Source organism: Geotrypetes seraphini, chromosome 9 (genome assembly GCF_902459505.1).
Source record: "Geotrypetes seraphini chromosome 9, aGeoSer1.1, whole genome shotgun sequence".
Taxonomy (NCBI): domain Eukaryota; kingdom Metazoa; phylum Chordata; class Amphibia; order Gymnophiona; family Dermophiidae; genus Geotrypetes; species Geotrypetes seraphini.
The window spans coordinates 171,247,296-171,273,267 of NC_047092.1; the positions used below are offsets into that span (position 1 = coordinate 171,247,296).

Below are 25,972 nucleotides of genomic sequence, written 5' to 3' on the forward strand. Positions count from 1 at the left end.
TAAAGCTACAGACTCAGCACCCTGAGGCTGTGGGTTCAAACCCCACACTGCTCCTTGTGACCCTGGGCAAGTCCCAGGTACGTTAGGTAGATTGTGAGCCCACCAGGACAGATAGGGAAAATGCTCAAGTTCCCGATTGTAAACCACCTAGATAACCATGATAGGTGATATATAAAGACCTAAATAAATAAATAAAATAAAGCATGGCTAATATAGTATGGAATGACTTTGCAAAAATGGTAAGGCAAGCATGCATGACGCAGCATACCATGGAAGACACTGAGTGGCAAACATTGCATCTTTTGTATCTTAGGCAGGTTTAGTTTAACTGGTTAAAGCTGAGTATCAACACTTAACCAGTTAAGTGCCAACCATTCACACATTTGAATAGTCAATGCCAGTACCCAGACATGACCTGGTACTGGATATCTGAACATAAAGCCAACAGCAGTAAAAAAAAAAAAAAAAAACACCCCACCCAGACCACCGACAGCTGTCAGACAATATCTGCTGTTACAGAATGAATACAAGAGCTAACAGTAACCCAATGCTTCCAGCTCAGGAATTGAAAGAAATGTCTCGGGGCAGAATCCTATTATCCTGTTCCTCTGCGCAGGGCCACACCTCATTCCTCGTTACGTGACTAATTCCAGTGTGTCCTAAGGTACATCTGCGATCCTAGAAACTCTTCACTACTCTCTGTCCCTTTTACAAGGTCATAACCACCGCTCTTAATATCATATCAAGCAATTTTCTGCCCTCTTTCTCGGCTGAAATTGTATGTGTTATGACTCTTGAACTCTTGTCCTCAGAAGCTTCAGTTTCAATAAATCTGTTGGTTTATAAGTTTCCATCTGCCTCGGTGTCATTTTTATTCCAAAAGACTATGTCGAGTTACCTACAGGTGAATCACACAAACAGTACACGGGCCTGCAGAACTGGGGCTATAATATTTCTTCATTTGCAGAGACCCAACACAGCCAGTGTTTCAGCCAAAGGTCTGCCTCAGGGGTCTACAAAAGTGACAAAAACTTTTCAAATAAACATCATCAAAATTAACATCAAAAATTAGATTTGTTAAAATAAAATGAACATCTTACCTACCTATACATGAAAAATCATAATTTAAACCATTATTTTTTTAAAACATATTAAAATACTTTCCAAAAAATTAAAGACAATCTACTAATAAAATATAAATGAAACATTGCCATGTAAAGTTTTATAATGTTACAAATAAAAGTGGCAATGAAACTGTTTAGTATAATTTTAAATGGCTTTTGACTAATCAATATAAATTCAAAACAGCATAATTATTCCAAAATTGTACCTGAAATTCACATACAAACAAGCAAATCCCAATATTAAATAAGCCATTTAGGGATCCTTTTACTAAGATGTGCTATCGATTTAACATGTGCTATATGCTAAGGCACCCATTATAGTCTAAGGGCATCTTAGCATTTAGGGTGTGCTAAATCGGTTAACACACCTTAGTAAAAGGACTCCTTAATAATAATAAAAAAAAGTTATTAAAATATACATTCTATAGACTACAGGTGGCATAGGAGCAATTCTGAACCTATGGAAATGACTCCTCCCAGGACACAGTCAAGAGTTTGATCCTATGATAGGTGACATTTTTGGCCTACAAAATCCAATTGTGATTTGATAGGAGGCTTGCGCCAGAAGATGTATGAGGAGAGACTGGAAGCCCTGAAGATGTATACCCTAGAGGAAAGGAGAGACAGGGGAGATATGATTCAGACGTTCAAATACTTGAAGGGTATTAACATAGAACATAATCTTTTCCAGAGAAAGGAAAATGGTAAAACCAGAGGACATAATTTGAGGTTGAGGGGTGGTAGATTCAAAGGCAATGTAAGGAAATTCTTCTTTACGGAGAGGGTGGTGGATGCCTGGAATGCGCTCCCGAGAGAGGTGGTAGAGAGTAAAACTGTGACTGAGTTCAAAGAAGCGTGGGATGAACACAGAAGATTTAGAATCAGAAAATAATATTAAATATTGAACTAGGCCAGTTACTGGGCAGACTTGCAAGGTCTGTGTCTGTGTATGGCCGTTTGGTGGAGGATGGGCTGGGGAGGGCTTCAATGGCTGGGAGGGTGCAGATGGGCTAGAGTAAGTCTTAACAGAGATTTCGGCAGTTGGAACCCAAGCACAGTACAGGGTAAAGCTTTGGATTCTTGTCCAGAAATAGCTAAGAAGAAAAAATAAAAAAATTTAAATTGAATCAGGTTGGGCAGACTGGATGGACCATTCGGGTCTTTATCTGCCGTCATCTACTATGTTACTATGTTAAGAAAGCTCAGTTGAGGGTTTTTTTTGTTTTTGTTTTTTTTCTTAACAGGTTTCTGTCTAAATCTAAAAAGGATTCTTAATTAATGCTTAGCTGAAACTTCCATTATTACACAGATCCTTACTCTGTGGGAATTACAGGGTTCTCTGCCTATGTGCTCATGCAAATAATTCACACGAATCAGAACGGTTTGCCCATCTGGTGTTTACATTTGATTAGAATTAGGAAAAGAAAAAACCTACAACAAAGAAAAAAAAAAAAATCCTTTTCAAAACGAAACACGCTCAGTTATTAAAAATAAACATTTTGAAGAGGAATGACCTTAATCTCCTCTCTCTCACGTTTGCAATGGACAAAAAAAAAAAAAAAATAGTCAAAACCCATCAACACACACGTACATACAATAACAAACTTTCCGCTCCCGTTGCGTAGCAAAATTTGTGTCAATAGGTTATTAATTACACTCACTTTTTCAGTAGGAGCTCAAGATGATAAAAGTGATGGAACTCCTCTCCTGCGATGAAAGGCTAAAAAGGTTAGGACTCTTCAGCTTGGTAAAGAGATGGCCAAGGGGGAGATATGATCGAAGTCTACAGAATCCTGAGTGGATCAGTTTGTTTTACGCCATCAAAAATTACAAAGACTAGGGGCTCCTTTTACTAAAGCGCGCTAGTGCGTCTTAGTGCGCACTAAATGCTAACGCGGCCATTATATCCTAAGGACGCATTGCCACGTGTTAGCATTTAGCGCACGCCATGGTAAAACGACCCCTAGGTTACACTTTATGAAGTTAAAGGGAGATACGTTTAAAACCAATAGTTAAGCTCTGGAACGCATTGCCAGCGGTCGTGGTAAGTAAGAGCAGATAGCGTAGCTGGTTTTTAAGAAGGGTTTGGACAAGTTCCTGGAGGAAAAGTCCAGTCTGTTATTGAGAAAGACATGGGGGAAGCCACTGCTAGCCCTGGATTGGTAGCATGGAATGTTGCTACTCTTCAGGGTTCCAGAATCTTTTTACTCTTTGGGATTCCAGAATGTTGCTACTTTTTGGGTTTTGGCCAGGTACTAGGAGCCTGGATTGGCCACCGTGAAGTGGGCTACTGGACTTGATGGACTACTGGTCTGACCTAATAAGGCTATTCTTATGGTCTTATGATGTTAAATCCTATGAGTTGAGTGCCAAAATACTTTAAAACAGGGGTGTCCCCCTTTTGGCTTCCCTGGGCCACATTGGTCGAAAAAAATGTTTCTGGGGCTGCACAAACATGCAAACGCTGCAGCAAGACAGAGGAGGGAGCCGGTAAGACGGTAAACATCCAGGGGCAGCATAGGAAAACAGTGCATCGCCCTCGACCAGGGCCGCACAAAATACTTCACTGGGCCGCATGCGGCCCTCGGGCCGCAGGTTGGACACCCCTGCTTTAAAAGATCTAGGGGACCCTTTTACTAAAGCTGTTGCAAACGGTCTTAGCACGCCCCTTTCGTGGGTCTTTCATAAGAACTAATGGCCGTTTTCCTCATTTTCTGAATTAATGGCCCTTCGCTAACTTTGCCATTAATGTGCAGTCCAAAAAAGAGAGAGACCCCACCTACCGTAAAGGCCCCTGCGCTAATCAATTAGCTCGTGCCAATGCCCCACACACTAACTGATTAGCTCTGTCATGCCCACTCTCCATTCCCTAACAAGCCCCTTCCAAGAAAATAAAAACTATATTTTATTGCACAGTGTGCACATGCAAATTACTACGGGACGCCAGTACACATGCCATGATAAGCCTTTTGGTAGTTTAAAGACCCCTAGGTCTCCCATCATATTATAAAACCATAAAACTATATTGCTGTCAACTTCTGATCACACATCCTTTTCTCCCCGTTTCTCCCTTTCCCTCAAGGCTGTAATTGAAATACTTTTCACATTCCACTTCTACATTTTTATAATGCCACCTTTTGCTCAATCCTGACCTAAGGAAGAAAGTTCTGCCTTCAAAAGCTTGTCAAAATTGTACTATTAGTCCAATTTATTACATGAATTAGTTTTATTTTGGGAGAATTTTATTAGACACTCATTTCATTTCACAAATTCCCCTTTTGCTTATGATTTAAGGCAGGGGTGTCCAATGTCGGTCCTCGAGGGCCGCAATCCAGTCGGGTTTTCAGGATTTCCCCAATGAATATGCATTGAAAGCAGTGCATGCACATAGATCTCATGCATATTCATTGGGGAAATCCTGAAAACCCGACTGGATTGCGGCCCTCGAGGACCGACATTGGACACCCCTGATTTAAGATGAACTGCAGTTAGCGCCCCAAAGGGTGCTGTTGGATCAGGTTTTACTAACCAAAGCAAGTTGAATAAACTGAGTCGGGGGAGGGGGGAGAGGGTCGCTGTCGATTTGAGGCTTCGTATTTTTTTTATTTTAAATCAGTCTGCTCAACAAGGCTATTTGTTTTATGGTTTCATTCTTGAGCCCTGGTATCTGTTCCCAGTAGTACTGCCCGATTCGAATCGGTTCGTTTCTGTAAAAAAACCGGACTCACCAATTCAGCCCCGATTGAAGTTCATTCTTTTTTTCATCGCCGGCCGCCAGACTCATTACCATTTAATGTAACTTCCGGTTTTGTGAAACCGGAAGTTAAATCAGAAGAAACGAAAGGACATGGGAGCGTTGAGGGGGGAGCGAGCAGACCTCGTGCAGCGGACCTCGGAAGCTAACGGTATTTTTTGCATTGTATTGGGGGGCTGGGGATGGAAGCTGGGAATCGGCAGAGGGGCTGGTGAGTCTGGGGGGCTGTGGATGGAAGCTGGGAATTTTTGATATGATGATATTGCCTTGGTTAAATAAAATGTTTAAACTTAAAAAAGCAGTGTCATTAACAGTGAATCGAATTGAATCTAATCGAATAATCGATTCAACAGGGTGAATCGAATCGAATCGAAATATTTTTCTCTGAATCGGGCAGCACTAGTTCCCAGGGCTAGTCATCTTACAAAAGGCATTAGTCAAAGCGCTCCCAAGGAAGGAGCTCTCCTACTGTAAACCAAAAACATCTAGGAGTAGCCTAATGGTTAGGATCAGGGAGTTAGGTTGACATCAAGGCTAGAGTCTGTGGTATGTAGAGGCAAACCTGTAAGCTTTGCTGTTTAAAGCCAACAGGGCCTACGCTGAATCGCGGTGAGCCAGAATAGCTGGGTCTACGAAATGTTATGGTTTGCGATTGTCGTTTAGTTAAAGTTGTGAAAGGGACTATATGGTAGCTGTGGAAAGTTTTTGTAGAGAAGTCCATTGTGAACCATCCATTTAGAATTCTAAATAAAAAAGGCATGCAAATCATACACCAGCATCCTGCTCATCTATCGAAAAGGGAAGTTTATTTCTTAATTCCTAACCCAGACAGCTAACAAAGGGATGATGTTTTGATCTTTTTTTTTCAGATAGTGCTTCCTGGTTTATAAATAAAATATAATAAAATTTAAACTGAAAGCAAAAAAAAGAAAAGTAAAGTAAAACTAAGGGGTTATTTTACAAAGCTGAGGTAAATTTGAACTTCCGCAAGATAGTTTGTGAAGGCTGTGGGTAAGTCCGGGAAGCATGGTCACCATCTGCCCTGCATCTACCATACAGGACAGAGATTTTCCACACAACGTGATAAGAGCCGTCACAATGCATGCAGAACATCAAAAAATAAAGATAACAGCTATTGCAGTGCCACACTCATATAAACAGAAGCAACCCCCTCACTCTATATCAGCTGTTTCCTCCCCCCCTCCCCCCCCCCCACTCACCTTTTACAATTCCAGCCCCAATCCCCTCTCCCAACTTGAAGCCCCTCATAACCCTCTCCTTGGCTCTGGTAATTCAATCATGCGATCAAAGGTGCCTGACCCCTAGAGGCAGTCTCAGAATAGTATAAGTACAGTGAGACTACCACTAGGGGGCAAGCACAATTTTAGATAAGGCATCGACCTTTGGCTGCAAGAATGAATTGCCAGACCCCTGGGTAGGTTCAGGGGTGGGATTGGTGCTGGCACTGTAAACCAGGAGGACAAATTTGGCCTGGAACTTGGGGAGGGGAGAATCGAGGCTAGATACCCGTCCTACCTGAACAACCGCCTCATCCCTGTATCCACAACCAAACACAGAAAAACGCATCCTCCATTCATACCCCCCCCTCCCCCCCTCCCGATCAAAGAAATAAAACGATCAAAACTACACGACGGCCTCCTGGCCACTCAAGCAGCAAGACTGGACAACCAGATCTCCAACCTTCTGATGTCCACCCCAGACTACAAGACATTCAGAAAAGATCTGAAAACTATACTTTTCAAGAAATTCCTGAAACAGCCCTAACCTCACGTACTCTCAACAACGCTAAAATTGATAAAGGATCTACCCTTTACTATCATAACAAGGGCAATTATGCTTCCACTGAAACCCCAGTTCATAAATCTTCTGTTAAGCCTCCTTGTTCTTAACTACCAAAGAAATATCAAAAGATCTACTCTGTAGCACTCTAGCAAAATCTATTGTTCTCCCAATGTAACCCTGTTTATAAATCTTTTGTAAGCCGCCTTGAACCGCAAGGTAATGGCGGAATAGAAATCCCTAATGTAATGTAATATTAGTATTGGGGGAGGGAGGTCTGAGAACAGGAAGTTGATGTCACAAGGAAAGCTAAAGAGCTATATTATAATTGAGAATTGCGATTTTATCAATTATGGATTCTGATGTATTATCGCTGTGTTTCCAGTTTTTCTCGCTGTGAACCACACTGAACTGTGAGGTATTGCGGTGTAAAAAAAAAAAAAAATTAAGTTATTATTATCATGATCATCATCACTTCCAGACTGATGGAAGAAAAGTTGCATTTACCACCTCTTGAGGGTAGCAAGTTCAGCTGCACCATTGGCAAATCAAGACAGCTAACGAAGGGTAAAGTCCTGTGCACAAGTCGCCACAGCCAGCCACACCTTCTCCTGCTCAACATGCCCAGAGATCCAGCCCCACTCCTAACATCAGGCAGCTAATATGGCGCTTTTCAATGCAAAACCCCTTTGTTTTGTGCAATAGACAGTAGTGAAGGCTTGTCCTGTCAACCTCATTGATGACTCTGCATTGGCTGTTTAAACGAGCTTAGTACAAAGGCCCCTAAAGCAGGAATCGTAACTCTGAAAAAATACTGAAGTAGTTTTGATGAACCACTGCAGAAATGTAGCTCAAAACCAAGCAACCAGAGGCTACCAGCCTCCTGCTGCCTCTATTACATGCTGGGCATGTGCCCTTTTTAAAGAATATATTAGGAGCTCCAAACTAGAGAATGACACGGAGACAAATTTTTCCCCCTTCCCCGCAGGAACTCTATTTTCCTGTCCCGGAGAGTCCTTTTCCTGTCTCTGTCCCATTCCTGCAAGCTCTGTCCTCATCTGCACAAGCCTCAAACACTTTAAAATCCTAAGTAGCAACATTCTAGAGCTCAGATTGTGATGTCATAATGCCTCATTCCACCAATGCCTAAGCTCCGTCCTCATCTGCACAAGCCTCAAACACTTTAAAATCCTAAGTAGCAACATTCTAGAGCTCAGATTGTGATGTCATAATGCCTCATTCCGCCAATGCCTAAGCTCCGTCCTCATCTGCACAAGCCTCAAACACTTTAAAATCCTAAGCAGCAACATTCTAGAGCTCAGATTGTGATGTCATAATGCCTCATTCCGCCAATGCCTAAGCTCTGTCCTCATCTGCACAAGCTTCAAACACTTTAAAAATCATAAGTGTTTGAGGCTTATGTGGTAAAGGCAGAGCTTACAGTAGGGGTGTCAAAGTCCCTCCTCAAGGGCCGCAATCCAGTCGGGTTTTCAGGATTTCCCCAATGAATATGCATGAAATCTATTTGCATGCACTGCTTTCATTGAATGCCAATAGATCTCAAGCATATTCATTGGGGAAATCCTGAAAACCTGACAGGATTGCGGCCCTCCAGGAGGGACTTTGAAACCCCTGGCTTACAGGAACGGGGTAGGGACAGCGACAAAACTCGTGGGGATGGGGAAACATTTGTCCCCGTGTCATTCTCTACTCCAGACTCTAGAAAAGTGGTCGTCAAACCTGTCCCGGAGACTCGGCCTCCACTGAATGCAAATTTATCTGATGCATATTCATTAAGGGTGTCCTGAGAAATTGACTGCTGGACTACCCCACTCCATATTTGAGAAACACTTCTAATAGAACATTCACAAAGGGCTGAAATTAGAGAAGCTGAGAGGGTTACGAACAGAAAGAACGAGAAATGCTGTAGAGAAAATTATATAGTAGTAACATAGTAGATGACGGCAGATAAAGACCCGAATGGTCCATCCAGTCTGCCCAACCTGATTCAATTTAAATTTTTTTTTTTTTTTTTCTTCTTAGCTATTTCTGGGCAAGAATCCAAAGCTTTACCCGGTACTGTGCTTGGGTTCCAACTGCCGAAATCTCTGTTAAGACTTACTCCAGCCCATCTACACCCTCCCAGCCATTGAAGCCCTCCCCAGCCCATCCTCCTCCAAACGGCCATACACAGACACAGACCGTACAAGTCTGCCCAGTAACTGGCCTAGTTCAATATTTAATGTTATTTTCTGATTCTAAATCTTCTGTGTTCATCCCACGCTTCTTTGAACTCCGTCACCGTTTTCATCTCCACCACCTCTCTTGGGAGCACATTCCAGGCATCCACCACCTTCTCCGTAAAGAAGAATTTCCTTGCATTACTCTTGAGTCTACCACCCCTCAACCTCAAATTATGTCCTCTGGTTTTACCATTTTCCTTTCTCTGGAAAAGATTTTGTTCTACGTTAATACCCTTTAAGTATTTCACAAAGGAGGGGAGGGGAGGGGAGGGATGATGAATTTCACACGCCATAAGCTCAGTTTCAAAGTGCCAATGCCCAAAGGCCCCAGGGTGAATGGGCCATTGCCCCGGTATCGATAGCGCAACAGAGATATAGTACTGGAATGTGCGGAAAAAAAAAAAAAATCCAGCAGAATCAGTTAGTAACCCATCTGTCAAACCACAAAATGTAAAGAGGGTGACTGACAAGATCTGGGAGGAAAACATGGTATTGCTAAAGCCTGGCAGTGTGGAAGAATGAAGAAACTGCCTAAACCATTCAGGGTGTGGCGGCGGCCAAAAAAGCAAACAGGATGCTGGGAATGATTAAAAACGGGATGTTAGCATGACTAAGAATGTTATAATGCCTCTGCATCGCTCCATGGTACAACCTCATCTGGAGTATTGCGTTCCATTCTGGTCTCCTTACCTCAAGAAAGATACTGTGGCGCTAGAAAAGGTTCAAAGAAGAGCGACCAAGATGGTAAAGAGGATGGAACTCCTTTCGTAGGAGGAAAGACTAAAACAGTTAGGGCTCTTCAGCTAGAAAAGAAGACGGCTGAGGGGAGATAGGATTGATGTCTACAAAATCCGGAGTGGAGTAGAACGGGTACAAGTGGATCGATTTTTCGCTCTGTCAAAAATGACAAAGACTAGGGGACACTCGATGAAGTTACAGGGAAATACTTTTAAAACCAATAGGAGGAAATTTTTTTTCACTCAGAGAATAGTTAAGCTCTGGAACGTGTTGCCAGAAGATGTGGTAAGAGTGGATAGCGTAGCTGGTTTAAAGAAAGATTTGGACACGTTCCTGGAGGAAAAGTCCACAGTCTGTTATTGAGAAAGACATGGGGGAAGCCACTGCTTGCCCTGGATCAGTAGGATGGAATGTTGCTACTCTGAGGATTCCGCATTGAATGTTGTTACTATTGGGGGTTCTGGAATCTTGCTTACTCTGAGATAATGAAATGTTGCTACCCCTTGGGTTTTGGCCAGCTAATTAGGACCTGGATTGGCCACCGTGAGAACAGGCTACTGGGCTTGATGGACCACTGGGCTGACCCAGTGTAATTCTTATGTTTTTAGATGGAGCACCAAAAAAAAAAAAAGAGGTTCTCTTCTATTTTAGATGCCCCCTACCTTACTAGCGTGGGTTTTAGTGCTGGCAACGGCGGTAACTGCTCCGACACTCATAGAATTCCTACGAGCATTGAAACAGTTACCGCTGCTGCCGACGCTAAAACCCACACTAGGCTTTCGTAAAAGAGGGGGATATGGTTAGCCAAAACAAATGTTAGCTAAATTAATATGCATATATTGCGTCTGTTTAAGAAAAGAAAAAAAAAATTATGCTAGCAGCTATTAGGGATTTATGAGGCTATGCAGGGAATTTTGTGCCGACTTCTGGTTGTCTTGTTATACAAAAGAGAAGTCAGACGGCTTTTGCTGTTGTTTTGTCGGTAATTAATTCTCTCCTGCTCCGCCATCTCCTTTCCACACTTGCCAGCTTTCCCCACTAATTCACTTCCCTGAACACTAGTAAATGCTCATAAAGTGTCGACTCTGACAGAGACTCCACTCTGTAATTACCAGAAAAAAATATATATGTCGAACGTAATATGTTTGAGAAATCTGCTCTTTATTCGCCACAGAACTGCCTGAATTCTACCATGCCACATTGCAGGTGGAATCCACAGGCTTCGAGCTTCGGGGAGTGGATGCTTATAAGATGAAGGCCCTACAGTTTACCTAAGAAAATCATTTCCAAGCACTTCTTTGTGCTAGAATTCCATTTATCCGCTCTAGACATCTTAATTTGCATGTCCCTACGGAGTGACAAGAAGCACAGAGATTCACTGCTATACTTAGTACAGCCCATCAATATTTAAAACTGTGGCATTACTGGAAAGAAGGGAATCTGCTACTGTGGACAGAAAACACAAAGACGCCACTTACCCAAGTTTCTACCTTCGGGACATGCAGCAATGCTATCTACATAGTAACATAGTAACATAGTAGATGACGGCAGATAAAGACCCGAATGGTCCATCCAGTCTGCCCAACCTGATTCAATTTAAAAAATTTTTTATTTTATTTTTTAATTTTTCTTCTTAGCTATTTCTGGGCAAGAATCCAAAGCTTTACCCGGTACTGTGCTTGGGTTCCAACAGCCAAAATCTCTGTTAAGACTTACTCCAGCCCATCTACACCCTCCCAGCCATTGAAGCCCTCCCCTGCCCATCCTTCACCAAATGGCCATACACAGACACAGACCGTGCAAGTCTGCCCAGTAACTAGCCTAGTTCAATATTTAATATTATTTTCTGATTCTAAATCTTCTGTGTTCATCCCACGCTTCTTTGAACTCAGTCACAGTTTTACTCTCCACCACCTCTCTCGGGAGCACATTCCAGGCATCCACTACCCTCTCCATAAAGTAGAATTTCCTAACACTGCCCCTGAATCTACCACCCCTCAACCTCAAATTATGTCCTCTGGTTTTACCATTTTCCTTTCTCTGGAAAAGATTTTGTTCTACGTTAATACCCTTCAAGTATTTGAACGTCTGAATCATATCTCCCCTGTCTCTCCTTTCCTCTAGGGTATACATATTCAGGGCTTCCAGTCTCTCCTCATGCATCTTCTGGCGCAAGCCTCCTATCATTTTCGTCGCCCTCCTCTGGACCGCCTCAAGTCTTCTTACGTCTTTCTCCAGATACGGTCTCCAAAACTGAACACAATACTCTAAGTGGGGCCTCACCAATGACCTGTACAGGGGTATCTTTCGATTTAATGCTGAATACTTGTGCACAATTTGGTTTAACGTATGAGGCCAAACATAGGGGTCCTTTTACAAAGGTGTGCTAACCAATTTAGCGCATGCTAAAATTGGTTAACGCGCCTTAGTAAAAAGACCCCATACTGAGCAAGTAGCAACCAAAATTTCAAAATCTATTTTATTTAAGAAAAAAAAAAAAAAGACGATACCCATTTCTTAAGCATTTTCAATCCACAGTATGTGAATGCTACAGCTGAGGAGCATATTTATGCAATGATCCAGAGATGAGAGTAACCAGCGAGATAAATTTGCAGATTAACAACATTGAACAACTTTTGTGTTAAGTCGCAAGAGGATTGCGAAAAACTGCAAAAAAAAGGGCCTTGCAAGACTGGGAGACTAGGTATCAAAATGGCAGATGACGTTTAATAAGAGCAAGTGCAAAGTGATGCATGCAGGAAAGAGGAACCCGAACCATAAAAACATGATGCAGAATTCCACGTTAGGAGCCACCGCTCGTGTCATCATTGAGGATATATTGAAACCCTCAGCTTAGTGTGTGGCGGCAGCGACAAAAGCAAATGGGATGTAAGGGACTAAACTAAACCTTAAGCTTATATACCGCATCTTCTCTATAAAGATAGAACTCGGCACGGTTTACAGGAAATTTAAAAAGAAGGAAAAAAAAAACAATAAGAATTAGTAATTGTATAGAGAGCAGCGAGATTTACATTTTTGAGAATAGCCAAGTTTTCAGATGTTTTCGGAATAACTGGCAGGAACCCAAATTCCTACTGGGAAAAAAAATGGAAAACAAAGATGAGAATATTATAACGCTCCATGGTACGTCTTACCTCTCAAATACTAAGCACAATTCTGGTCGCTGCATCTCAAAAAAGATATAGCAGAATTAGAAAAAGGTACAGAGAAAAGAGTGACAAACATAATAAAAGGGATGAGACAATTTCCCTATGAGAAAAAGGCTAAGGCAGCTCGGGCTCTTCAGCCTAGAGAAGAGACAGCTCAGGGCAGTTATGATAGAGGTCTATAAAATACTGAGTGAAGTGGAACAGATTGTTTACTCTTTCCAAAAATACTAGGACTGTACCCTGTCCGCCCTCTCTCTCCCGATGTCCTGCAGATCTCCACAGAGCCTGGCGTATGACCTGGTGGTCCAGTGGTAGACCGGGACAGGAAGGATCCCTCCCGTCTCCTGTCCCAGACGACTCTGACCATTTTTTTTACCTCCCTCCCACCTCCCCTGTGTACCTTTTTGAATTCCAGGTGGTCCAGCGGTGTACCGGGCAGGAACGCACTTTCTGCCCTTCGCTGAGCCCTTCCCTGAATAGTTGCCTTAAGTTCTCATGGCCCAATGGTGTTCCAGGCGTGAGCGAGCTTTTTGCGCTCCTGCCTGGCCCGGAGCCGCTCCCTGAAACGGCTGCTGTCAGTTCTCACGAGTACCACGAGAACTGATGGCAGCCATTCAGCTATTTTAATAATGAATATTGTGTAAATTCTTGAGACCACACCTTCAAAAAGACATAAACAGAATGGAGTCGGTCCAGATACTGGCGTAGCTAGGGTGGGAGGCGCCGGGGGCAGTGGTGCCCCCCCTCGCCACCTTCTCCACCCCCACTCTTTCCCTGCCCTCTTCCATTCCCCCGTATCTGTTTAACTTTCCTGGTTTGGGCAGCCTCTCCAACTTGCTGCCCACACTGGTGTCAGCTCTCCCTTCGATGTCACCTTAGTCTTGGGACCCAGACGTACCATCAGAGGGGAGCACCGAGGCCAGCGCGAACAGCAGGTTGGAGATTCTGCATGCGCCAATGAAGAGCTAGAAGTACAGTGGGGGGGGGGGGGAGTGGGAAGGAGCATGGGGAGGCGGAGAGAAAGAAAGGTGCCAGCGCCACCACAACAGCACCCAGGGTGCCCTCCCCTCCCCCCCAGCACTGCCCCTAACTACGCCACTGGGTCTAGACTAGAGGAAGGCTACCATAAAGGTCAATGGTCTTTATCATAAGTCATTTAGGGACAGACTTTAAAGATCTCAAAATGTATATTTTGGAGAAAAGGTGGGAGAAGGGAGATATGATAGAGATGTTTAACTACCTATGTGGCATAAATGCGCATGGAAGTGAGTTTCTTGGAATGTAAGCTCAGGAATGAGAGGGCATAGGATGACTAAGAGGCTCAGGAAATCCATTTTATAGCAAGGGCAGTAGATGACTGGAATAATCTCCCGGTAGAGGTCGTGTAGACAACGTGTCTTAATTAAAAAAAGCTTGGAACAGGCATGCGAGATCTCTTACGGAGAGGAGGGATAGTGGATGCCACAAATGGGCAGATTGGATGGGCCATTTGGTCTTTATCTGCCATCATGTTTCTATGAAGACTGAGATATTTTAAACATCTATATTTAAAAAAAATCCAATTAAAGATTTGGACTTGTTTAGAGAGAACAAGAAATTTCTACAGTATATTGCTTGAAACACCAGCACAAGAAACAACATCTCCTATATGGTCTCCAAAATTTGTATAGGGCAGCCCTAATTTTGCTGGTACAATTAAAAAAAAGATTCTGAGCCTTGGGTATGCCAGGTGACCTGGAGTCTATCTTTAATTATATGTTCAAGACCCTATCACCACTATATGCTAATTGACCCCGACACTTCTCCCTAGGACAGGGGTAGGCAATTCCGGTCCTCGAGAGCCTGAGCCAGGTCAAGTTTTCAGGATATCCACAATGAATATGTATGAGATGGATCTGCATGCACTGCCTCCTTGAGATGCAAATCTATCTCATGCATATTTATTGTGGATAGCCTGAAAACCTGATCTGGCTCTGGATCTCGAGGACCGGAATTGCCTACCTCTGCCCTAGGCGATCAACATAGATATACTACTAGCCCAGGGATCTCAAAGTCCCTCTTTGAGGGTCGCAATCCAGTCAGGTTTTCAGGATTTCCCCAATGAATATGCATTGAAAGCAGTGCATGCACATAGATCTCATGCATATTCATTGGGGAAATCCTGAAAACCCGACTGGATTGTTGCCCTCAAGGAGGGACTTTGAGATCCCTGTACTAGCCTCAGCTAGTCAACTTTTGTCTATTCCCTTTTTTGGACCACTCAATGACCAAGACATGACCTAAATCAACATCCAAGCTCCTCCCCCTATCATTCCTATACTTCCCAATCTCTTTTCTTATCTATCACAATCAAGCTTAAGTTCTCTCATATTTAATTACTACAACTTTGTCGGAAGTCTACACCACACACTTATTTACTGAAAAAACAGAATTTATTCATATTTCCTTAGAACGCAAGAGTTTATTTTGAATTCCTTGAGCCTCTCTGCCTCTGTGCAAGGTGGGGGGTTGCAGGCTTTGTACCATTTTGTTAGCCCTACCCTGAACTCTTTCCACCTCAGCCTCCAGAATTCAATGTTTTACTGATTATCTATGAAATGGCAAATTTATCTTTTTCACCAAAGTTTCTACCTCTCCTTATGCATATTCAGGATACCTTTCAAATATAATCGTCTCACTTTTCAGATTCTGGACTCTGGTCTCTCATTTGATTCCCTTTTCTCCCAGGAGAGAGCTGTTGTTCCTCAAATCAATCCTTACTGTCTATTCCATCCTTTGCAGGGGAAAGGGAAGAAGGTACCAAGCCTCGAAACAAGGCAGAACCAAAAAAGAGGCTCTGGAACTGTCAAATCCAATCTGTGGTGAACAAGGCTTTATTTACAGTTCATGCCAAAGTTCAATAAGGAGTCCATTAAATGATGAAATAAAGTCCCGACAAGGATTATCGTCCCCTGAGGAAGGCGACGGAGTTGCCGAAACTTAGATCCTTGTCGGAACTTTGTTTGCTTCATCATTTAATGGACTCATTATTGAACTTTGGCATAAACTGTAAATAAAGCATTGTTCATCACAGGTTGGATTTGACATTTCCGGAGCCTCTTTTTTGGTTTATTCTATTCCATCCTTTGGGTAGCTGTTTTTGGATATTTACAGACACTCTAGTTTTCTCTGTACTGGCTCCAACTCTCTGGAACTTCCTCCCGTTTTATCTGCGAACAGAAAAATCCCTGATGTCATTTAAGTCTCACTTGAAGGCTTATTATTTCAAAATGGCATTTGAACCTAGTTCTTAATGGTTTGTCACTTCGTCAAATAGATGCTGGCACTGTCATCTCAATATAAGGACACTGGATTATCTGCTCTTCTTTTGTCCATTGATACTTAACTTTTGGAGATCCATTTGGGGTCAAATAAATAGCATACCGGATGTTCCATTGGCATCGACATACGACGCGGTGCTATTTGGGACGGTATTGATGGCCAACGGTCCAATAACTTCACATAACAATAGATTACTTTTCATCATGGCAGGAGTTGCCATAAAGCTTATCATGAAAAACACCGGAAAAATTGGGACAAGTTAAATGATAGTTTTTAGTGGGAATCCTTATGCCAAACTTTTAGGGCTCCTTTTACTAAGGTGCGTTAGGACCTTAACACGTTAAATTGCATGCGCTAAAAACGCTAGTACACCTTAGTAAAAGGAGCCCTTAAACTTGAACGTATGAATGCATTACAATTGGGACATTATAGGAAATTCAAGGAGGTTTGGGAACCATTGACAAAATTTTGTAAAGGATGATTATTGGTTTTAGCCCTTTCTTTATACATGTCCAGGGTGGGTGGGAGGGGATATGCCTTTAGTCTATTATTTGATTGCAATTTTGTTTGTCTTAATAATTTGTATTACTCTAGATCAGGGGTCTCAAAGTCCCTCCTTAAGGGCCGCAATCCAGTCAGGTTTTCAGGATTTCCCTAATGAATATGCATGAGATCTAAGTGCATGCACTGCTTTCAAAACATATTCACTTGGGAAATCCTGAAACCCGACTGGATTGTGGCCCTCAAGGAGGGACTTTGAGATCCCTGCTCTAGATTGTCTTTATGTGGTATGAAAGGGGGGTGGGGGGAAGGGACATGTAAGTATTATGTATACCGTATATCATTTGATGGAATTAAGTGCTGTTTATATTGTATACTGTTTGAACAATACGTTGTACTTACTGTTGGTTTTAAAATGAATAAAGGGTTCATAGACAACTGCGCGAAAGACAAAAGCGTGCGCCGACAATTGAGTGCAGCGTGTACCGCCACACCGCTCTAAATTACAGTTTTTAGGGGCTCCGACAGGGGTTTTTGTTGGGGAACCCCCCCCAGTTTACTTAAAAGACATAGCGCCGGCGTTATGGGGGGTTTGGGGGGTTGTAACCCTCCACATTTTACTGTAAACTGAACTTTTTCCCTAATAACAGGGAAAAAGTGAAGTTTTCAGTAAAATGTGGGGGGTTATAACCCTCCACACCGCCCCCACAACGCAGCGCGATGTCTATTAAGTAAAGTGGGGGGGTACCCCCCACGCCCCCCCGTCGGAGCGCTAAAAACAGTAATTTAGAGCGGTGCGGTGGCGCGCGCTGCGCTCAATTATCTGGGCGCATCTTTGTCCCGGCGCGCTCTTGACCTGACACCGAATAAAGATATGGGAAAAAAATAGTTTGTCACTTCGCAACTTTTGCCATGACTCCAGACTAAGGAGTCTTTATCTCTGCAATATTTTCCCATAATTCTGATTAGGTAGTTAAATTTCCTTATAACATTTTCATATTACTTGTGGCCAGGTAGTCACTTATCTTTCTCTTATCTTGACTTTTTTATATTCTTTCTGTATCCTACCCTCTTGTTCCTAACCTGCTCGTTTTCCCCTTAAGATATTGTAAACTTTTCCTGCCCTTTTTGTCAATTTGTTCGTGTACTTTCCCCTTGTTATGTTTTTATTTTAAATCTTGCCCACTGTTTTTGCCCATTGTACACTGCTTTGATTTGACTTTTTGTTTAAAATGGCGGTATATTAAATAAAATAGCTAACTATAACTGCATTTACAGCTCCCAAGATATTTTACAAAGGCACGTGGAGTCTATGAAGCAGCACAGAGAAATTTTTTAAAAAATTTTCAGGTAGCTCACATTTGTTCCCCAGGTCCACAAAAGAAAAAAAAACCAAAACAGCAACAAAAAAAACCACACACACCAAAACCCAGGCAGCTGATATATATCTCGAAGCAGGTGTAAATACCAATTAAGGCAGAACCGAGCTGCCAGTCTGACACCCCATCTCCCTTCCCCACACTGCAGCTCACAATCTTTGGGTCACTGGTAGCTTAAAACACACTGCCTTCGATGACTGATGCTTTCCCTCTGCTGCAGTGTCCTGCCTCTGTGTGTACAGGACATTGAAGAGGGGAAAACTGAAGGCAGTGTGTTTAAGCTGCTGACAGCCCGAAGATTGCAAGCTGCTGCGTGGGGGAGGGGGGGAATAGAGAAATGCTGCGCCTGATTGGGTAGGAGGGAGGTGTAAGCAAGAAAAAGAATGCCAAATTGGGGGGCAAGGGAAAAGGAACAGGTAGAGGAGGAGAGAGATATATGGCAGACCATAGAGAAGGGAAGGAGAAGAGAGACATACCAGTTTGGGGGGGGTGTAGGGAGGGAGATAAAGAAGGGAAGGAGAGGACAGGAAAGAGATATCAGAAGTGTAAGCAAATGGTTTGGCATCAGGTATCAGAGGTTTGGACAATGGGAGGGGGGCAGGGGTAAAGGACGAAGACAGACATCAGACCAGGTAAGGGAAGAAAAGGGAAGGAAAGGCAGAGGAGGAGAGAGATATATGGCATACCATAGATAAGGGAAGGGAAGGAGAAGAGAGACATACCAGTTGTTTTTTTGTAGGGTGGGGGAGGGAGATAAAGAAGGGAAGGAGAGGAAGGAAAGTCGGACCATGGGGGGGAGAGGAGAGTCAGTGTCAACCCCCCTGTGTCCTCCTCCCCACCCCCACCCCCTCCATGCCACACTCGCGCCCTCCCTTCCCACCCCTGTACCTCTTTAAATATCCACCAGCAGGAATAGGTTCTTCTGCCTACTGCTCACGCTGGCGTTGGCTCTTCCTCCGATGTCACTTCCTGACCCCGTGACCCAGAAGTGATTTCAGAGGGAGTCAGGTCCGTGTGAGCAGACGGCTAGAGTAATTGCTCGTGCTGGCGAAGATTTTAAAGAGAGATACGGGGAACAGAGGGCGTGAGCATGATGTGGGGAGGTGGAGAGATGATGGTGCCTCCCACTGGAAACAGCACCCTTGAGACTTAGAGGATGCAAACCTCAAAACCAAGTTCAAAGCTATAAATTCATCTCACAGAGGCAGGAATTAGCAGCGCCGTTAACACAGACACGATAACGGTTAACCTGGAGGTTAGCTACTTATTGTAAGCTCCTTCACATGTAACTGGCTCCTTTTGGTGAACCTCAACAGTGTGACGATAGATACCAGTTAAGGAGCCCCAAATGATTTACATTTGAAGCAACTCACCTCAATTTCCCTGGCCCCGAAAGAAGTGTCCCTACACATCAGTCTAGAGGGGACTAAAACCTCATCGAAACCTATTTCCATCTTCCGACCTTGGCATCTCAAAAAAGCCCTTGGAAGTTTGCCATAGTCGCCAGAGAATTCTCTCTGCTGAGCTCACAGTCTGACTTTATCTTTTGGAATAAGTACTGCTTGGACAACGTGTAGAGGCTCTTGATAAAGGCAAGATTGCTGAAACACTGTCAGTGTCGAGTTCCTCTCTTCATATCATGCTGTTTACCAATAAAGTACATTTTGGGTAGACCCATCGCCGAGTGATGACTCGCGACTCTTATTTGGATTTCAAAAATGCCAACATATCCACCTGAATTCCGTACTGGTGATCAAACCTCCCCTTCTTTCTGCCAGATGCTCATTAGAGAATGACACGGGGACAAATGTGTCCCTGTCCCCGCAGGAACTCAAATTTCCCTGTCCCCGTGAGTTTTGTTGCTCTCCCTCTCCCATTCCTGTAAGTTCTGCCTTAACCGCACGAGCCTCGGACACTTATTATTTTAACGTGTTTGAGGCTTGTGCAGATGAGGGCGGAGCTTGCAGGAATGGGGCAGGGACGGGAAAATGAGTTCCCATGGGGACGGGAGAAAATTTGTTCCTGTGTCATTCTCTAATGCTCATCTCAGCAATCCAATATTTTTCTGAAATTCTCAGATACACTGAATTTGTACATTGTACTTTACAATTTTTTTTTTGTTTGTTTGTTTTTTCTAATGTGGCACTACCAAATCAACATGCGTGTATTTGCTTTTGGGGTTCAAAACAAGGGTAAGTGTGGCCTCATTCATTCAATGGGCAAGTCATTTGCAAGAGGAATGATAAAACAAAGGCAGCATTCCCCATGAAAGAACTGATGACTCGGCACTCAGGTTCTGGCAACGAAACAATACTACTTACTGCATTAAGTTTGCTGGATTTGGTCTGGAATGAGGAATGAACTAGCAAATGACATTTCTTAGCAGGTGTTGAAACATTTCAAATGTAAATCACAAAAGGATCCTGCACCCTCCTGACACAGTATGGGATCATATTCTACAACTGTGGTCAACACCAAGAGGGAGAACAGCATTTCTATGTGTGCATTGTTCCAAGGACGTCTTTATTTTGCACCATACACACACCATTATGAGGGGCCCCTGAAAAGTTCTCAGCCCAACCAAACTTACAAGTTATTCCACACTTTTCTTGACACTTTCCATTTCATATTATTGAAACAAAGAGTGTCAAAAAAAGCGTGGAATAACTTGTAGGTTTCATGGCTCCACATCATTCTCAACTTTTCAGCAGCCCTTTGTATTGTGATGTCATAATTCCTCATTCCACCAATGCCTAAGAACCAACTTCATCGGTGATGTCACAATGGCTTGGTTTCCCTATACTTGTGCCCATTTACTAGATGCATTTGCCTCATTGAAACGAAAAGTGTCAAGAAAAGCGTGGAATAGCTTGTAAGTTTCATGGCTCCACATCATTCTCTTTTTGGTCTGGCCGAAAACCTTTCAGTGGCCTCTCTCTAATTAGATTATAGTCCATTCCTCTGCTCTAAGACAGGGGTGCCCAAATGGTCGATCGTGATCGACCAGTAAATCACAAAGGCAACGAGAGTCGATCTGTTGCCTTTGCGATCTTGTTTTTCCTCCCTCCCCCATCTCCTCCGCCAAGACAATGCGCCAATTTCCCCACTTCCCTGAGCCAGGCCAGGCACGTACAAGTGCCAGACCCACAAGCCTTCACCTCCGATGTCAGAGAGGAAGTTCTGGACCAGCCAATTGCTACCTGGCTGGCCTGGAACTTCCTCGCCGAAATGTGGCCAACCCAGGTCCCAAATACCTGGCAGAAACCCAAAGAGAAGCAACATTCCAGAGCTGAGATTGTGATGTCACAATGCCTCATTCTACCAATGCTTAAGAGCCAAACTCAGCAGTGATGTCACAATGGCTTGACTGTCCTATACTTGGCTCACATAAGAACTGCTGTACTGGGACAGACCAAAGATCCAGTAAGCCCAGCATCCTGTTTCCAACAATGGCCAATGCAGGTCACAGGTAACTAGATAGATACCAAGTAGTAAAACAGATTTTACGGTCCTCATCCTAGGAATAAGCAGTAGATTTCCCCAAGCCATCTCAATAATGGCCTATGGACTTCTCTTTTTGGAAATTATCTGAGCCTTTTTTAAACCCCGCTAAGCTAACTGATTTCACCACATTCTCTGGCAACGAATTCCAGAGTTTAATTACAGTTGTGTGAAGAAATATTTTCTCCAGTTTGTTTTAAATCTACTACTAAGTAGCTTCATTACATGTTCCTTAGTCCTAGTTTTTTTGGAAACAGTGAACAAGCGATTCACATCTACCCTTTCCATTCCACTCAGTATTTTATAGACCTCTTATCATAACACCCCCACCCCCCCCCAAACCATCTCTTCTCCAAGCTGAAGAGCCCTAGTCACTTTAGCCTCTCCTCATAGGGAAGTCATCCCAAATCTTTTATCATTTTTGTCACCCTTCTCTGTACCTTTTCTAATTCCAATATATCTTTTTTGAGATACGCCGACTAGAACTGCACATAGTATTCAAGGCGCGGCCGTACCACAGAGCGATACAAGAGCATTATAACATTTTCATCTTTGTTTTCCATTCCTTTCCTGATAATTACTAACATTCATGGAGAAAGGGGGTTTGCGACTGGGAAAATGGTGTTAGTAACAAATGGATTATATAAGCTATTTTTGGACTTGTGGATACCACTTATTCTTCATAAAGTTTTCTAATCACTTTTGCACTAGAGCAGGGGTAGGCAATTCCGGTCCTCGAGAGCCAGGTCAAGTTTTCAGGATATCCGCAATTAATATGTATGAGATGGATTTGCATGCACTGCCTCCTTAAGATGCAAATCTATCTCATGCATATTTATTGTGGATATCCTGAAAACCTGACCTGGCTCCGGCTTGCAAGGACCGGAATTGCCTACCCCTGCACTAGAGCAGTGGTTCCCAACCCTGTCCTGGAGGACCACCAGGCCAATCGGGTTTTCAGGCTAGCCCTAATGAATATGCATGAGCAGATTTGCATGCCTCTCACTTCCATTATATGCAAATCTCTCTCATGCATATTCATTAGGGCTAGCCTGAACACCCGATTGGCCTGGTGGTCCTCCAGGACAGGGTTGGGAACCACTGCACTAGAGGATAGAATGTACAGGCCTTCTGTTTTAATATGTTTGTAATATTAGTTTTTAATATGTCTTACAAGATTTAGTTTGTGTCGTCTGCTTTGTTGTCTCCTAAATTTTGTAATTTTACTGATTTGTACATCGCCCAGAATTTTGAATAAGCGATCAATCAAATTTATATTAAACTTGAAACTTTCACAAAGTAGTGCTACCCAGAGGCATGGCCACAGGTGGCCTTGGGTGGGCCCAGGTCCACCCACTTTTGTTTCAGGCCTGCCCAGAAGCAGCACACCTATGGTGTAGCTGGAGAGGATCCCCCAAGCCACGCCAGCTGAAATCTCCCAACCTTTGCTGGCAGAGAGCAGTGACTGATACACACTGCCCGCGAGGGCCCCAAAGCCCTCCCTCTGACACAACTTCTTGCTTGCGCATAGACTGAGTACCTTAGAAGGAAAGCTGCAGGGCCAGTGCAAGCTGTATTTATCAGTCACTGCTTGCTGCTGGTGAGGGTATGCTGTTTAAAAAGGTACACACGGAAGAGGGTTTGAGAGTCTGGATCACCTGTGGAGCAGGATTCTTCTGCCCGCTCCACGTGGACCCAGGCCCACCCAAAACTGGGTGTCTGGCTTTGCCCCTGTTGCCACCCTTATTTGCTAAGGAATGGTATATTTAATAGAAAACACATCAAATTAGGCTTCTATTTACAAAGCTGCATTAGTTGTTTAAAATGGAACTTAACAGTTTAATGGGTTGTGTGAACTGCTGCTCATGGTTCTCTCCAAGTCCTCCTGTAAACAACTTCTGCAAAAAAAAAAAAACCCCACCATTTTGGGATAGAGCGTGGGCAGGAAATGCTCTCTACAGTCCAGGAGGTAGTCACTGTGTATTAACTGTTAATATGGCAGAAAACAGCAGCTTATGTCACCTGAAGGGGTTTCGCTAACTGCCTGTAGTGTAATTAAATGTACAATAGCTACTTTTTCTGTGTTTCACACGTTTCATCCAAAATACTGACACTGTCTCGTGTCTGAAGGCCTGATAGTACAAGGCAGCATCTTCTAGAAAAAAAAACAGAAGCACAGCTCCATAAAATGTCAATCTTCAGAAACCATGAAAGAAAATATTAGCCTGAGTTTCTAGGGAATAAAAATTCACCCCTTTACTTGGTTTAACAGGATGGAGGGAAAAAAATCTACTGGTACAAAACACATACATAATTCCCTCTTATGGTCAGTCCAGGCTACCTTACATTTTTAAGGTTCAGCTTCCCCCACCTCAACCTCCGATACCAATGCCCAGAAGAGAAAGTAGAAATGCCTTATATCGAAGACTGGTTTAAAAAAAAAAGAAAAAGGAAATAATCTCCAGAACTTTACAAGAAATGTAAACAAACATTTAATTGCCTGCAACAGTATTTGTATTAAATTTAGAGGAAACTCACAGGGTTGTGAATCTAGATGATTAAAAAAGCCCCAGCACACCTGAGGGAAAAGCAATTCTGTATACAGTATACTCAATCCAGTCCCACAAATCCCTCAGTGTTTCACCAGTGTTTTATAAAGGAGAATAAAGACTTGGTTTGGAGCACCCCCCCCCCAAAAAAATAATAATAATAATAAAATAATCTTTTTTAAAGGCAGCTTTGTCTGATTAACAAGGAACTAGGATGGATGCAGTCTTTCCAGTGCCGTAGGATCTTTTAAGGTAAAATCAAGCCTCTCAATGTTCAAATATTACATGAGAATGCATACGGAGGTTATAGTCGGTGTTAGGGGGGCTGAGTCAGCTCGCCAAGGATGTACATATTATGCAGCTCATTAGAGTGACTGCAGCTATACAAAGAAATGTCAGATGCTTGAATTCAGAATCCAACCAATTTGTAATCTAGAATAATAAAATTCGAATCTGTCAACCGACCGCAGGGGGGAAAAAATGCTCAGAATCTCCAAGATCAACCACATCAGTAAAGGGCACCTTCCAATGCACTATTACCGGGAAAACAGCACAAAGCAGGCAGACTTCAACGGATACTGAAGCAAAACTATACCAATGGAAATAAAAATTAAAACAAAAAACAATGCATTTTAAAGTCAGGGTTTTTAAAAACACCTATCAAAAAAAAACAGAACAATGCCTTTCACCCAGACGCCTGCAATGTCTTCCACTTACAAAAGGAAGTTAATATACCCCCAATGGGTTGTGCCATAATTAATTGCAAATTCGCGATCATCATGCACCTTTCGAACTGCAAAGATCGGCCATAAAGCACCCCCACGGTCACAGGAACACACACCAGCACTGCCGGAAGATCAGTCGGTTGTGGTGGTGATTGGTTTTGGGGTTTTTTTTTTTTTAAAAAAACCATACATCACAAACGTGCCACCCAGCTCGTGTAATTGCAAACTTTAATCACTCCACGAGGAAGAACGAAAAGAAAGATGGGGTTTTGCTCACCCTCAGAGCCGACAGATCGATCTCGTCCAGGCTGCGAGCCGGCGAATCGCTCGCCATGTTGCCTTCTTTCCGGTGAAAAAGGACAAAACCGTCCTTTTATGCCCCTTTCGGTTGAACTTGTCGCCGAGCCACGATCCCCGCGCGATCCTCCCGGGACAAAGGTGTGCGGCCAGCGCAGGGCTACGGCTGCCGGCGAGGGCTGGCTGCATTTAAATAGGACATGCTTCGCCTTCAGCCGGCTGCTGCTGCCGCAAGGCGCCCGATCGCCTCCTCCTCCGGGCTGGGGAGCTGCGCACGAGCGCCTGTCAGCGCATCCCGGGAGGGGCGTGGCCGGGGAGGGGCGTGGCCAGCCCCCGGGGGAGGGGGAAGCGCCCTGGAGCGCTGTCCCTGGTGCGGCGGTGGGTGGGGATGGGCGGTGGCTTGCGGCGGGGCGGGGCGCGTTCTTGGACGTGACCCCGCCCCCTCGCTGGCCCAGGGGCTGGGGCGCGCGAGGTGGGGCTGGCTCCCGGGAACGTTCTCTTTGGAGAGGAGGAGCTGGAGAGAAGGTAACATTGAGAAGAGTCATGCCAGGGAGCGTTTGCCTTGAGCACATGTCAACACCCCGGGAACGTCCTCGATTAAGCCCAGCGTCTGCTGCTTATTTGAAAGAAGGGGCTTGGAGATTTTAAAAAAGCTACGCGCGATAACCTATAGCATTATATTATCAATCCCCATATCTATACTGCTGATAAATGCTTTATAATAATATGTTGATCTACAAACCTGTATACCTTTGTTCATGCCTCTTTATATATATATATGTGTTTTCAAATCATACTTCATATATATATTGTATAAATTGTCGACCATATTACCATATACTCATGTACTGGATTTCTACCTGTATGAGT

General features: G+C 43.5%; 1 protein-coding gene across 4 annotated transcripts in view; it reads right to left on the reverse strand.

The window, feature by feature from the left end:
- Positions 1 to 25,387, reverse strand: part of TNIK (TRAF2 and NCK interacting kinase) — a 388,169-nt gene extending 362,782 nt beyond the window's left edge. The window contains exon 1 of one of the 4 annotated variants that reach the window (XM_033957992.1): positions 25,083 to 25,387. In XM_033957992.1, coding sequence (XP_033813883.1) covers positions 25,083 to 25,139 — 57 coding nt within the window. In that variant the 5' untranslated portion in view covers positions 25,140 to 25,387. The remainder of the gene's footprint in view (positions 1 to 25,082) is intronic. The other 3 variants (XM_033957989.1, XM_033957990.1, XM_033957991.1) reach the window with 3 other exon arrangements.
- Between the last annotated feature and the right edge of the window lie 585 nt (positions 25,388 to 25,972).